We start from the raw sequence: 12907 nt of genomic DNA, 5'->3' as shown, positions 1-12907 counted from the left end.
GAGTCAGACCTGAGCCAACTCCCCCTGTTTACCGTAAGGAGACATGGATGGAATTGGAGATGTCGGCGAAGCTGAGTGCTGAGTCTGAGAGTGTTGAGGATGTATTGGACAGAATAGGGAGAAGGGTGTTGGTTTGGCATAGTATGCAAGGCATTCGCCCTGAGGTGCGTGTCCCTAGCCCGATACCACCAGTGCCGGCACCCCGCACCAGGCTGTCTCTCCGTCCCATCAACACAGGTGCTCCCGCCTGTCCGGCGCTACCGGAGTTTCTGCCCCTCAGTCCTGAGGCGCCAGAGCCACTCAGCCTAGAGGCGCCAGAGCCACTCAGCCTAGAGGCGCCAGAGCCCCTCAGTCCAGAGGCGCCAGAGCCCCTCAGTCCAGAGGCGCCAAGAGCCCCTCAGTCCAGAGGCGCCAGAGCCCCTCAGTCCAGAGGCGCCAGAGCCCCTCAGTCCAGAGGCGCCAGAGCCACTCAGTCCAGAGGCGCCAGAGCTCCTCAGTCCAGCTCTGCCGGAGCCTTCCTCTCCAGCGTTGCCGGAGCTGCCCATCTGCCCAGCTCCGTCTGAGCTACCCGTCTGCCAAGCGCCATCAGCGCCGCCTGAGCCACCCGTCTGCCCAGCGCCGCCAGTGCCGCCAGTCTGCCCAGCGCCGCCAGTGCCGCCAGTCTGCCCAGCGCCGCCAGTCTGCAAGGAGCCGCCAGTGCCGCCAGTCTGCAAGGAGCCGCCAGTCAGCCAGGAGCCGCCATTCAGCCAGGATCCGCCAGTCAGCCAGGATCTGCCAGAGCCGTAAGTCAGCCAGGGCCAGCCAGGATCCGTCAGTCAGCCAGGATCGGCCAGACTGTCAGTCAGCCAGGATCGGCCAGAACTGCCAGTCAGCCAGGATCGGCCGAACTGCCAGTCAGCCAGGATCGGCCGGAACCGCCAGTCAGCCAGGATCGGCCGGAACCGCCAGTCAGCCAGGATCGGCTGGAACCACCAGTCAGCCAGGATCTGCCGGAACCGCCAGTCAGCCAGGATCTGCCAGAGCCGTCAGTCAGCCAGGATCTGCCAGAGCCGTCAGTCAGCCAGGGTCAGCCAGGATCCGCCAGTCAGCCAGGATCCGTCAGTCAGCCAGGATCGGCCAGAACTGCCAGTCAGCCAGGATCGTCCAGAACTGCCAGTCAGCCAGGATCGGCCGGAACCGCCAGGATCTGTCGGAACCGCCAGGCAGCCAGGATCTGTCGGAACCGCCAGGCAGCCAGGATCTGTCAGAACCGCCAGTCAGCCAGGATCTGCCGGAACCGCCAGTCAGCCAGGATCTGCCGGAACCGCCAGTCAGCCAGGATCTGCCGGAACCGCCAGTCAGACAGGATCTGCCGGAACCGCCAGTCAGCCAAGATCTGCCGGAACCGCCAGTCAGCCAGGATCTGCCGGAACCGCCAGCCAGCCAGGATCTGCCAGATCCATCAACCTGCTTGAGCTTCCCCTCAGTCCTGAGCTTCCCCTCAGTCCTGAGCTTCCTCAGTCATGAGTTATCTCTTAGTACAGGTGGGCCCGTTGTTGGGGTTAGTAGGCCTGGGTCGGCGGAGAGGGTCGCCAATCAAGGGACGCGAAGGAGGTGGACAGAGACTATGTTGGAATGGGGTCCACGTCCAGCGCCAGAGCCGCCACCGTGGACAGACGCCCACCCAGACCCTCCCCTATGGATTTAGGTGGCGGCTGGGATTCCGCTCCTTTGGGGGGGGTACTGTCACTCTTTTTTTGCATTGTCATTGTGGGGTATTGTGTGTAGATTGATGAGGGGTTAAAAACAGTTAAATCCATTTTAGAATGAGGCTATAACATAACAAAATGTGGAAAATGTCACGTCTGCTCCAGCTCTCCCTCTCTGGCGCCAGGCTGCCCTTCATTACGCACACCTGTGACCATCATTACACACACATGTGACCATCATTACACACACCTGTGACCATCATTATGCACAGCAGTGCTCATTGCACTCACCTGGACTCCTTCCCTTTGTTTATTGCCCCATATATGACAGTCTGCTCTCCATTTGTTCCCTGTGTCTGCATTAATGTTATGTGTTCTTGTCCAGGCGCTGTCGCCGAGGGAACTGGCAGTGCCTCAGCTAGCTCGTTGGGCTTCCACGCCTTAGCTGGCTCGAGAGGTCGTCTTGCCTCTGTGGGTTCAGCAGGCGCCCAACCCGCGTCATGCTTCAGCCGGCCCATCAGGCTCCCACGCCTCTGCCGGTTTGTATGGCTCCCACGCCTGAACCGGCTCGCCAGGCTCCCACGCCTCTGCCGGTTCGTCGGGCTTCTACGCCCCAGCCGGCTTGTCCAGCACCCATGCCTCGGCCGGCCCGTCAGGCTCGCCCTGGTGGGATGTCGGGTTGCGCCCCTAGTGGGTGGGGTACTGTAACGCCTACTCCCGCTCTCCCTCTCTGCCGCACGAGGGCGCAAGGCTGCCCTTCATTGCGCACACCTGTCACCATCATTATGCACAGCAGTCCTCATTGGACTCACCTGGACTCCTTCCCTTTGTTGATTTCCCTGTATATAACTGTCTGCTCCACCATTTCTTCCCTGTGTCTACATTAATGTTATGTGTTCATGTCCAGACGCTGTCCTGTCCTGTTCCGTTCCATGTCCGTTGATAATTAAATGTCCACTCCCTGTTCCTGCTTCCGTCTCTACCAGCGTCAAGCCTTACAGAAAAATTCATGGGGTCTGAATACTTTCTGAATGCACTATATCATATATATCATATAATGTCTATCATCACACACCAATATCTGATTTATCCTGACTATGCACAGCACAAGTAATCAGAACCTATTCCGTTTCATCCCAGGGCTCAAGGGCCTTTGGGAATGATTGCAATGCCAATACCACTGTAGAGGAGGGGGTTTTACCAGGGGGGTTGAGTTTAGCTGCTGGAATTCTTCAGAGAAGACTTTCTACTGTGTTCTTCCTGGCTTTGTGGTGCAGTGACATACACTTAATAGTGGAGGATGAGAACAAAAAATTCCATGACCTTCCAAACATTCGATTAATTATAGAGTTGGATGTGTAAAGCAGTCCAATGAATTATGAGGCAGATGTGGCTTCATTTGGCTCTGAATTGCAACTCAAATGGGATAGAGAATTACAGTAGCTGAACACAGAGAGGAAGGAGTGGGGCGATGCTTTAGGCAACTGAAGAGACAACACTGCCACCTGGTGAAGAACAGGGATTGTGTGTGTGTGTGTGTGTGTGTGTGTGGTTCTTCTATCCTTGTGGGGACCTGAAATTCCCCACAAGGATAGTAAATCAAGGAAAATTATCCCTCGTGGGAGAACCACTGGGTGGTTCGAGCCATGAACGCTGATTGAATGACAGCCGTGGTATATCAGACCGTATACCATGGGTATGACAAAACATTTATTCTTACTGCTCTAATTACGTTGGTAACCAGTTTTATAATAGCAAAAAGGCACCTCGGGTTTGTGGTATATGGCCAATATACCATGGCTAAGAGCTGTATTTAGGCAATCCGCATTGTGTCATACTTAAGAACATACCTTAGCCGTGGTATTTTGACAATATACCACACCCCCTCGTGCCTTATTGCTTAAATAACCACCCCATTCACTTCAACAACATCTCCAGAAAGTACTCATTTTAAAAGCCCACTGCAATTCGCTGCGTTTTATATATATTTCCAAACTATGAGATTTAAATGATACAGTGAAATTTAGAAAATAATGATAATGCCGTTTTAGTGTAAGAGATGTTTGAAAAAGCCACCTGAAATTTCAGCCTGTTTTGATGGGATGGAGTTTTGTAGCCATACCTAGTAATCATTACATGTCAGTCCAACATTTGATTCTGTCTGGACGTTGTGTGTTTTTGATTACATCTTCTAATTAGGCCCATTAAATGCAGAACATGTCTACCGTATAAAGCATTTAACACAATTTAAACATCCTTTAAAACAATATTCTCTGGGAACTCTGACATGGACTTCTTTCTAAAAATGCTGAGTCAAACGAGATTAGAAAGGTAATGGTAGGACTGGAAACTTCAAAACATAGTTTGTGTGACATGGTCAACAGCTGAGCTGATCCGTGATACCGTCAATCTTTTTCTGCCTGAGCCTTTTGTTTGATGGTTTGTTCAGTCAGGGAATAAACGCATCATTAGCTTATATTGAACAAGCTTTCAGGTAGACTAGAGCGAGTTATCATTAAATGTGCCCCAATGTCTGTTTATTTATCTGTCTGACTGCTGAATGCTGCAGCCTTCAAGAAGAAGAATGTAGATCGAGGACCAACCCATTGGGCACAGACATCAATTCAACATCTATTCCACGTTGATTCAACATCATTTCATTGAAATGATTTGGAAAACAACCTTGATTCAATCTGTGTGTGCCCAGTGGGAAGTTATCTTTTCATACAACTGTTGTCGTTGCCTTTGTTCTTCTCTCAGACAGAGTCTTGCGTAATCTGTTTCTCCAGTCTCTCTGACCAGCCAGTGATTTGAGGTTTTATGCAACTACAAGCTTGATGGAACAATGGTGCGACCAACAAAAAACATCCAGTCAGTGGAAGTTCTTTGGGCTTGTTGATGAGAGAGGTTGAAGGAGAATGACAAGAATCGTGCAAGCTAACAGGCGGGCCACAAACTGACAAATAATGGTGCAATAGAACGTCATCTCGGAACACACAACTCGTTGGTCTTTGTCATGGATGTGCTATTGCAGCAGACGACAACACCGGATTCCACTCCCATCAGCTAAAAACACAAATAAGCTACACCAACACTGGACAATGGAGGAGTGGAAAAGCATCACCTGTTCCGACTAATCCTGGTTCCTGTTGCGTCATTCTGATGGCAGAGTCAGGATTTGGCATAAGTAGCATGAGTCCATGGACCCATCCTGTCTGGTACAGCTGGCGGTACAGGCTGGTGGCTGTGGTGTACTGGTGTGGGGAATGTTTTCCTTGCACAAGTTAGGTCCCTTGTAACCAATCGAGCAAGCGAACGTTTCAGCCGTAAAGGGTTTTCTAATGATCAATTAACCTTTTAAAATGATAAACTTGAATTAACTAACACAACGTGCAAATGGAACACAGGAGTGATAGTTGCTGATAATGGACCTCCGTACGCCTATGTAGATATTACATAAAAAATCAGCCGTTTCCAGCTACAATGGTTATTTACAACATTAACAATGTTAACAAAATAACCACTGTATTTCTGATTAATTTGATATTTTAATTGACCAAAATATAGCTTTTCTTTCAAAAACAAGGACATTTCTAAGTGACCCCAAACTTTTGAACGGTAGTGTATATACATATATATATTTGTAATGGTGAGAGGTTAGCATGTCTTTGGGGTATGATATTTGTGCATCTGTAACTTTCTCACTCATCATTATTCATTCAGGACTATCCGTAATAATAGTAGCATCCACATTCATATAGAAGTGTTTAAAAACATACTATATTCTTATTTATGAATATGTGACAATTATTTATGAACATGAATATGTGACAAAATACTAAACTTTTTACCACTTTAACAATACACCTATAAGTGAATTTGTCCCAATACTTTTGGTCCCCTAAAATGGGTGGACTATGTACAAAAAGTGCTGTAACTTCTAAATGGTTCACCCGATATGGATGAAAACACCTTCGGTCTGCACTTTAACCTCATTGTCAATGTTTTATTTCAATTCCAAACTGCTGGACTACAGAGTCAAAACAACAGAGACTGTGTCACTATCACAATACTTTTGGAGCTCACTGTATCTGAATGTATATACGGTGCCTTTAGAGAGTATTCAGACCCCTTCACTTTTTCTACATTTTGCAAAACTGAAATCATATTTATATAAGTATTCAGACCCTTTACTCAGTACTTTGTTGAAGCACCTTTAGCAGCGATTATAGACTCGAGTCTTCTTGTGTATGACATTCAGAAACTTGTCCCGAAGCCACTCCTCCATTGTTTTGGCTGTGTGCTTAGGGTCGTTGCCCCGTTGGAAGTTAATCCTTCGCCCCAGTCTAAAGTCCTGAGAGCTCTGGAGCAGGTTTTCATCAAGGAAATATCTGTACTTTGCTCCGTTCATCTTTTCCTCGATCCTGACTAGTCTCTCAGTCCCTGCCGCTGAAAAACATCACCACAGCATGATGCTGCCACCACCATGGTTAACTGTAGGGGTGGTGCCAGGTTTCCTCCAGATGTGAAGCTTGGCATTCAGGCCAAAGAGTTCAATCTTGGTTTCATTAGACCACAGAATCTTGTTTCTCATGGTCTGAGAGTCCTTTAGATGCCTTTTGGAAAACTTCAAGCAGGCTGACATGTGCCTTTTACTGAGGAGTGGCTTCCATCTGGCAACTTTAACATAAAGGCCTGATTAGTGGAGTGCTGTAGAGATGGTTGTCCTACTGGAAGGTTCTCCCATCTCCACAGAGGCACTCTGGAGCTCTGTGAGAGCGACCATTGGGTTCTTGGTCATTTACATTTACATTTACATTTAAGTCATTTAGCAGACGCTCTTATCCAGAGCGAGGCCCTTCTCCCCCGATTGCTCAGTTTGGCAAGTCAACCAGCTCTAGGAAGAGTCTTGGTGGTTCCAAACTTCCATTTAAAGATTATGGAGGCCTCTGTGTCCTTGGGAACCTTCAATGCTGCAGAAATGTTTTGGTACCCTTCTCCAGATCAGTACCTCCACACAATCCTATCTCGGAGCTGTATGGACAATTCCTTCGACCTCATGGTTTGGATTTTGCTCAGAGACTCACTGTCAGCTGTAGGACCCTATATAGACAGGTTTGTGCCTTTCCAAGCCACGTCCAATCAATTGAATTTACCACAGGTGGACTCCAATCAAGTTGTAGAAACATATCAAGGATAATCAATGGAAACAGAATACAGATGAGCTCAATTTCAAGTCTCATAACAAGGGTCCGATTACTTACGTACTGTAAAAAATGTATTTCTGTTATTTATTTGTAAAGCATTTGCAAAAAATTCTAAAGACCTGTTTTTGCTTTGTCATTATGGGGTATTATATGTAGATTTCGAATGTTATTTATTTAATCCATTTTGTAACAAACATTTTTGGAAAAAGGTAATGGGTCTGAATACTTCCCCGAATTCACCGTAAAATGTGCTGTTTTAGAGGTTCAGCGCCCCTGGAGAACATTAGGTGTAAAGTGCCTGTTAGGTGCCTTGCTCAAGGGCACCTTGACAGATTTTTCACCTTGTCTGCTATAGATGATCACTTCACATAATCCAACCCCTAGCCTGACTGAGTGGGTAACATGCCATTTGAGCTCTTTAATATTAGATAATAGGCAGAGCAGAAAAGAGATGACTGGTTTTGGGAGTGAGAATAATAGGTGTTTGGGGTTGAGAGAAAGGGGTGGTTGAGCTTGAGAAGAAGCAGGAGTTGAGGTTGAAAAACAGTTGGGATTTCGTGGCTAATTTAGGGAAAACAGCAATCCTGCTCATAGATTATGCATGTATGAACTACACATTGACACATCCAGCCCAAAGCGAGAGGTTTAAAAAATACTTTGTGGTCGCTAAAATTCCGGAGCATGTTTGTAATGAGGTTGGGTTTTTTTGGGTTGACAAAAAATATCTCCTAAAAGTAAATGAATCCATACAGCCGAATAATAATTCATAACAGAACAATCATTTTGGGGTTGAGAAGAAGAGGGGGTTGGGGTTTGAAAAAGAGGGGGTTGGGGTTTGAAGAAGAAAAGGGGGTTTGAAGAAGAGGGGGTTGGAAGAAGAAGGGGGGTTGGGGTTGGGAAGCAGAGGGGTTTGGGGTTGGGAGGAAGAGGGGTTGGGAATGGGAAGAAGAGGGGGTTGGGGTTTGAAGAAAAGGGGGTTGTGGTATGAAGAAGAGGGACTTGGGGTTTGAAGAAGAGGTTGGGGTTTGAAAAAGAGGGGGTTGGGGTTTGAAGAAGAGGGGGTTGGGGTTTAAGGAAGAGGAGGTTGGGGTTTGAAAAAGAGGGGGTTGGGGTTTGAAGAAGAGGGGTTTGGGGTTTGGAAGAATAGGGGTTGGGGTTAGGAAGAAGAGAGGGTTGGGGTTGGGAAGAAGAGGGGGTTGGGGTTTAAAAAAGAGGTGGTTGGGGTTTGAAGAAGAGGGGTTGGGGTTTGAGGAAGAGGAGGTTGGGGTTTGAAAAAGAGGGGTTGGGGTTTGAAGAAGAGGGGTTTGGGGTTTGGAAGAATAGGGGGTTGGGGTTAGGAAGAAGAGAGGGTTGGGGTTGGGAAGAAGAGGGGGTTGGGGTTTAAAAAAGAGGTGGTTGGGGTTTGAAGAAGAGGGGGTTGGGGTTTAAAGAAGAGGAGTTTGGGATTGGGGTTGATAAGAAGAGGGAGTTTGATCAAGCTAATGATGAACAAAGCTGGGGGGTGGGGTTAAGGTTAAAAATTGTGTTTGGGTTATCAACTGGTCTGGAAAGAATGGGTAGATTAGACACACCATTGAGATGTGGGGCACCCTCCTCTAAGAGATCGTGTCCATAACTCAATGCAATGCATCTACAATTACTGTATGTTGGTCTTAACCCAGGGATTCACTGTGTATAATGCTTTTCTTCACACATTGATTTCTAGGAGCACCCACGGATCAATGAAAGTGAATTCTCTGAAGTACTGCATTGTTCTGTTTCGGTTTGTCAGCAATCTGTGTTGAAGTCCTTTAGTGTTCCTTTTGTGATCGAAGCAATATGCATTATGTGTCTTAACAATTGGTGTTAGATATTTGTATCTGTGTCTGTGTCTTTACAATTGGATTATTGTTTTGTCCTGAAACAGGAAAAATTAAATAATCAAAAGCTAAATCTGAAAATATTTTTTTATCTGAAGACACAGTCCACACACCATACCACATGGGGTCAGGTGTGTCTGTTTCCATCATGTCTTTCTGACGAGTCAGTATGTGAGAGTGCCAGGGGGATAGAATGAGGACGGGGGTATTGATTGATTACATAAACTCCCCAGCAGCAACTGTCTATTTACAGGTCAAAAGTCACCGACTCAGCTAGGGCCGATGAACCTCAGGTTACCCAGGTCCCTATCCTCTACTGGGAAAATGTTCTAACTCAGGACTCATCCAGATCTCTGTTCTTGATAGACAGCAGTTGTCTAGTCTACCTGGCTAGTGTGTTGGGAAAATGTGAAAATTCTATATCAAAGAAGAACTGCAATGCTGACATGGGGCTATCTAACCCAATCAATGATTTGAGATGATCGCAATCAAGATGACATATCAGTTGAAATGCATGCAGATAAATCAATGCTTGAGACATCAGCCTGCTATTGACTGTTCAAAATGACGATATAACATTTTCTTTTTAATGTTGTTGGGAGACGTGTTTATTTTTTGAAAATGCGTTAGAAACACAACTTCCAGAGACATAACCATGACACATCACTATCAACAAACCAGCATGGACATCAGTACAATTTTAAGCTAACTACAAACTCACACAGACACACACACACCTCTGCTTTTAGGTATAGAGTTGATATAAAAACACATGTCGACAAAATGGCCGACACTTGAATGCCACAACTGCGAACCGCAAAGTCAGATACAGATATGTTTTGCCACTTGTTAAAGCATGAGAGACAAAAACCGTTCTTAAATCTTCTCAGATGTTATTCACACTCTCCCTCCCTTTCCCTCCCTCTCTGTAGTTCATTTGAGGCTGGGATTGGTGACTTTGCCCATGAAGACAATGCTCTTGGTAGAGTCCTCCAGGATGAAGAGCAGGAAGGGCCTGTTGAGCATGATGGTGTCTGGGAGAGACATAGGCATGATCTCTATCGTAGTTACAGCGGCCGCCTCAGTCCCCTTCTCATCTACGCTCAGCACAGCCTTGTGGGTAACCTGGGGAGGGAACAGGAGTGGGTTAATTTGTTGACCTTGACAGCACTGTCCCCTACATGGCCTATAAACATAATAAAATGGAATAGACCCTTAGTAGTCCATCAGAGACAGACATTCTTATTCTATTTTGTTCCCTCAGACAGATAAGAGACGAGGCAGACATGAGATGGATGTGACACATCATCATACCTTGGACACCTTCAGTTTGGTATCCTCAGAGATGGCAGAGAAGTCAGCTGAGTCACCAAAGGCACTGACCACGCCCATGTCTTTCAGATGATCTCCCAGGGAGTACGAGGTAGAGGTGGAGAACTTGGGCATGAAGATATCCACATTGCTGAAAGAGAGATTATCATACACTGAGTTTACAGTATTATCGCAAAGAAACGTACATGATCCTGCCGCTCGCAAATAAAATGCCACATTCAAATGTTAATCTGCATTAAGAATCTCTATATACGATACAATCTGATGCTTAATGCAAACTTTGTCTTGTCAGCTGATAAACAAACTACCCTGACCTTACGTTAAGAATAGATAGAAATAAAGAATCTAAAAAGAATAGACAACATTATACTGAAAAGGTGCCCAATAAAAAAAGTTACAAAATATCTACTCTCCTTAACTCCTGAAGAGGATGTAGTACTACACTGACCATATATACCATGAATAAATAGAGAACGTTACATTAGAAAGCATATGAAATCATGTGTTCTCACGTCCTGAACAGGTGCTCGTGCACGTGCTTCAGGTAGTCCTTGTTGATGAAGGCCTCCACATGCTCCATCTTTCCATCGTTGGGCAGGACCACCATCATTGAGGAGTTGCCTTTGTAAGGCAGTATGACCACGGTGGTGAAGTTATCCTGGTCCTGATACAACTCATAACGACCCGTCCTCTTCATCATGTCCACCTGCACCTTGGTGTTCTCGTCCACTTTGAAGTCAGCCTTGTCGGTCAGTGTGGCATCGAAGGGCTTATCCCACTTCCCTGGGGAGGGAGGTAGAGGACATTGTTACTAAGGGGTAGTAAACATGCAAGCAGAAACAGACAATGTTATAAGCCTATATTTGTTCTGCACATTCCTTTTCTGTTAATTCTTTATTGACACATCTTTAGTTTACAGTGTGGAAATGAGTTAGTCATTCAGTCAGTCAATCAATTGATCAATGATCTGTATTATTTTGTTGTTCTTAAATTAAACAACAAGTGCATGACCATTTTCTCCTACTACAGTGTCCTCCTCCTACCTCTGAAGAAGACGTAGTTGATGAGCATCATGGCTGTATCAGGGTCCAGATCCTTCACCATGTCCGTGATCTTGTCCTGGGTCTTCTTGGCGATGAACTTGTTGATCTCGGCGGCAGCCTCAGCTGGGTTCTTGAAGTCGACCGTGAAGCCTTCGCTGGCGTAGAAGTGCTTGGCGTCCTCGAGGAACTTGGCTAGGGGCTTGAAGCCGTCCCTCAGAGCCAAGGCATTGCCCATGTCCAGCTGCATGGCCTCCCCAGTGTGGCCCAACATGTGGTACAGGTGCTCGTAAGCATTGTTCACCTGCTCCGGTGTGAAGGCGCCATAGCCCAGAGCGGAGTACAGCTGGCTGTGGGTGTCTCCCTTAGCCCCAAGGGACAGCATAGCCAGACTAGTGGCAATGCCCAGAGGAGAGAAGAAAATGTTCTTGTTCTCGGTGTTGGCTTTGCTCAGGCTCCTGTACAGGGTGAAGGCGAAGTCTGCGTTGTGGGGCGCCAGCTTGTGGCAAGACTCTTCGTCCCCGTGGCTGTGCTGAGGGTGGGCCTCGCCAGCGATGTGGTGGAGGTGGTGGTGGTGGTCTTCTGTGTGACCGGCGTGGTCCCCGTCATGGGGCGCCGCCAAGGCCACGCAGAGCAGCACAGCCACTATCGTACAATAAGATATACCCCGCATTTTATCTACCTGGAGAGAGAGAATAGACAATGTCATTACTACTCCGCACAGATTTGAAAAAATGCAGTGAAATAAAGATCAGTTCTTACCTCCAATGTCCTCTTTGCCGGAGACAGTGTTGCAGGAACTCTGTCAATTTATGGGCCTGAGAAGATCAGCTGATCACATTTAATAAATGATTAACCAGACCCCACCTCCTTATACTGACCTGGCTGAACCGGAGATTAATCTGGCCAGGCTGACTAGACTACATGTAATGTTGCAACATGTCTCAACACCCAGGACTCCACACGAAAGCACTACAGGATTTTCCTTCCTCACAGTAAGATGTTGGTAAATGTAGGTGATCTTACTCATGCCTTGCAACACTTTTGATCTTTGACACATGATTGCTCAGAACACTTATGTTTTAACACCATCACAAACAGACGTAATAAAGACATCAATCCAGTTTAATTGATTTAATGGATTTAACATGAGAAACACATTGCCTTTTTAAATCTGGCAGCAGAATCACATGCATTATTATTTTGATAGTGTATTAGAATGACTTTGTGACACCCAAATCTTGTGTCGTCTCTCAAATCTCTCCTGGCCGCTCTTTGTTGGTAATAAGCCTGACATTTCAGAAGGCAGAACCACTATAAATACTTTACAAACGTCACATGTTTCTCCTGACAGTTGGATGACATTCCAGAACCCCATGTAGACCAGTAGTTGTACAACTAAACTCTATATTGGAACCACCAATTGGCTTATGGTTGTGATCTGTCACTGTTGAAAGCTGGGAACAGATTATTGAGCTGGCCTCTCATGACTGATCTGCTCTCTGATTCATCTTGTTCTATTCTATTCATCATTTTATCTTTCCGAGTTTGAAATATCACAATGTCATCTGCAGGACGCCAGCATCAAAGAATAGAATGATATTCACACTCAAAGCTTTGCTCTCTGTGTGTGTCATTGTGAAATGTTGGATTCGAAAACTCCAGCTTGTAGTGTAGCCTAAGGATAAAATGAACTTAAAACCTTTGCTGTCTCTGTTATTAAAATGATTGTCAATTAACTAAATGATTGATTCCGATATTGACTGATGATTGAGTTTGTG

The 12907-nt window shown here is 46.2% G+C and overlaps 1 protein-coding gene across 1 annotated transcript; it reads right to left on the bottom strand.

Annotated features, from left to right (window-relative positions):
- Positions 1–9332: 9332 nt before the first annotated feature.
- Positions 9333–12047, bottom strand: LOC123995333 (alpha-1-antitrypsin homolog). The gene is made up of 5 exons (XM_046298877.1): positions 11889–12047; positions 11130–11808; positions 10599–10869; positions 10069–10216; positions 9333–9879 (listed from the first exon to the last, which is right to left on the bottom strand). Exons 2-5 carry the CDS (start codon positions 11797–11799, stop codon positions 9688–9690), a joined length of 1281 nt encoding a protein of 426 aa, XP_046154833.1. The 5' UTR covers positions 11800–11808; positions 11889–12047; the 3' UTR covers positions 9333–9687.
- Positions 12048–12907: the final 860 nt, after the last annotated feature.

The sequence above is a fragment of the Oncorhynchus gorbuscha genome, linkage group LG14 (assembly GCF_021184085.1).
Source record: "Oncorhynchus gorbuscha isolate QuinsamMale2020 ecotype Even-year linkage group LG14, OgorEven_v1.0, whole genome shotgun sequence".
Lineage (NCBI taxonomy): Eukaryota > Metazoa > Chordata > Actinopteri > Salmoniformes > Salmonidae > Oncorhynchus > Oncorhynchus gorbuscha.
Note: the sequence above shows the minus strand (reverse complement) of the source record. Positions and strands in the feature narration are given on the sequence as shown.

Bases quoted from the DNA above. Each gene is read 5' to 3' on its own strand.
- LOC123995333 (XM_046298877.1), bottom strand. From the start codon at position 11,799: ATGCGGGGTATATCTTATTGTACGATAGTGGCTGTGCTGCTCTGCGTG. The intron at 10,870-11,129 runs GTAGGAGGAGGA...CTCCCTCCCCAG, and splicing joins CAACTACGTCTTCTTCAGAG to GGAAGTGGGATAAGCCCTTC. The intron at 10,217-10,598 runs GTGAGAACACAT...TCTCTCTTTCAG, and splicing joins CACGAGCACCTGTTCAGGAC to CAATGTGGATATCTTCATGC.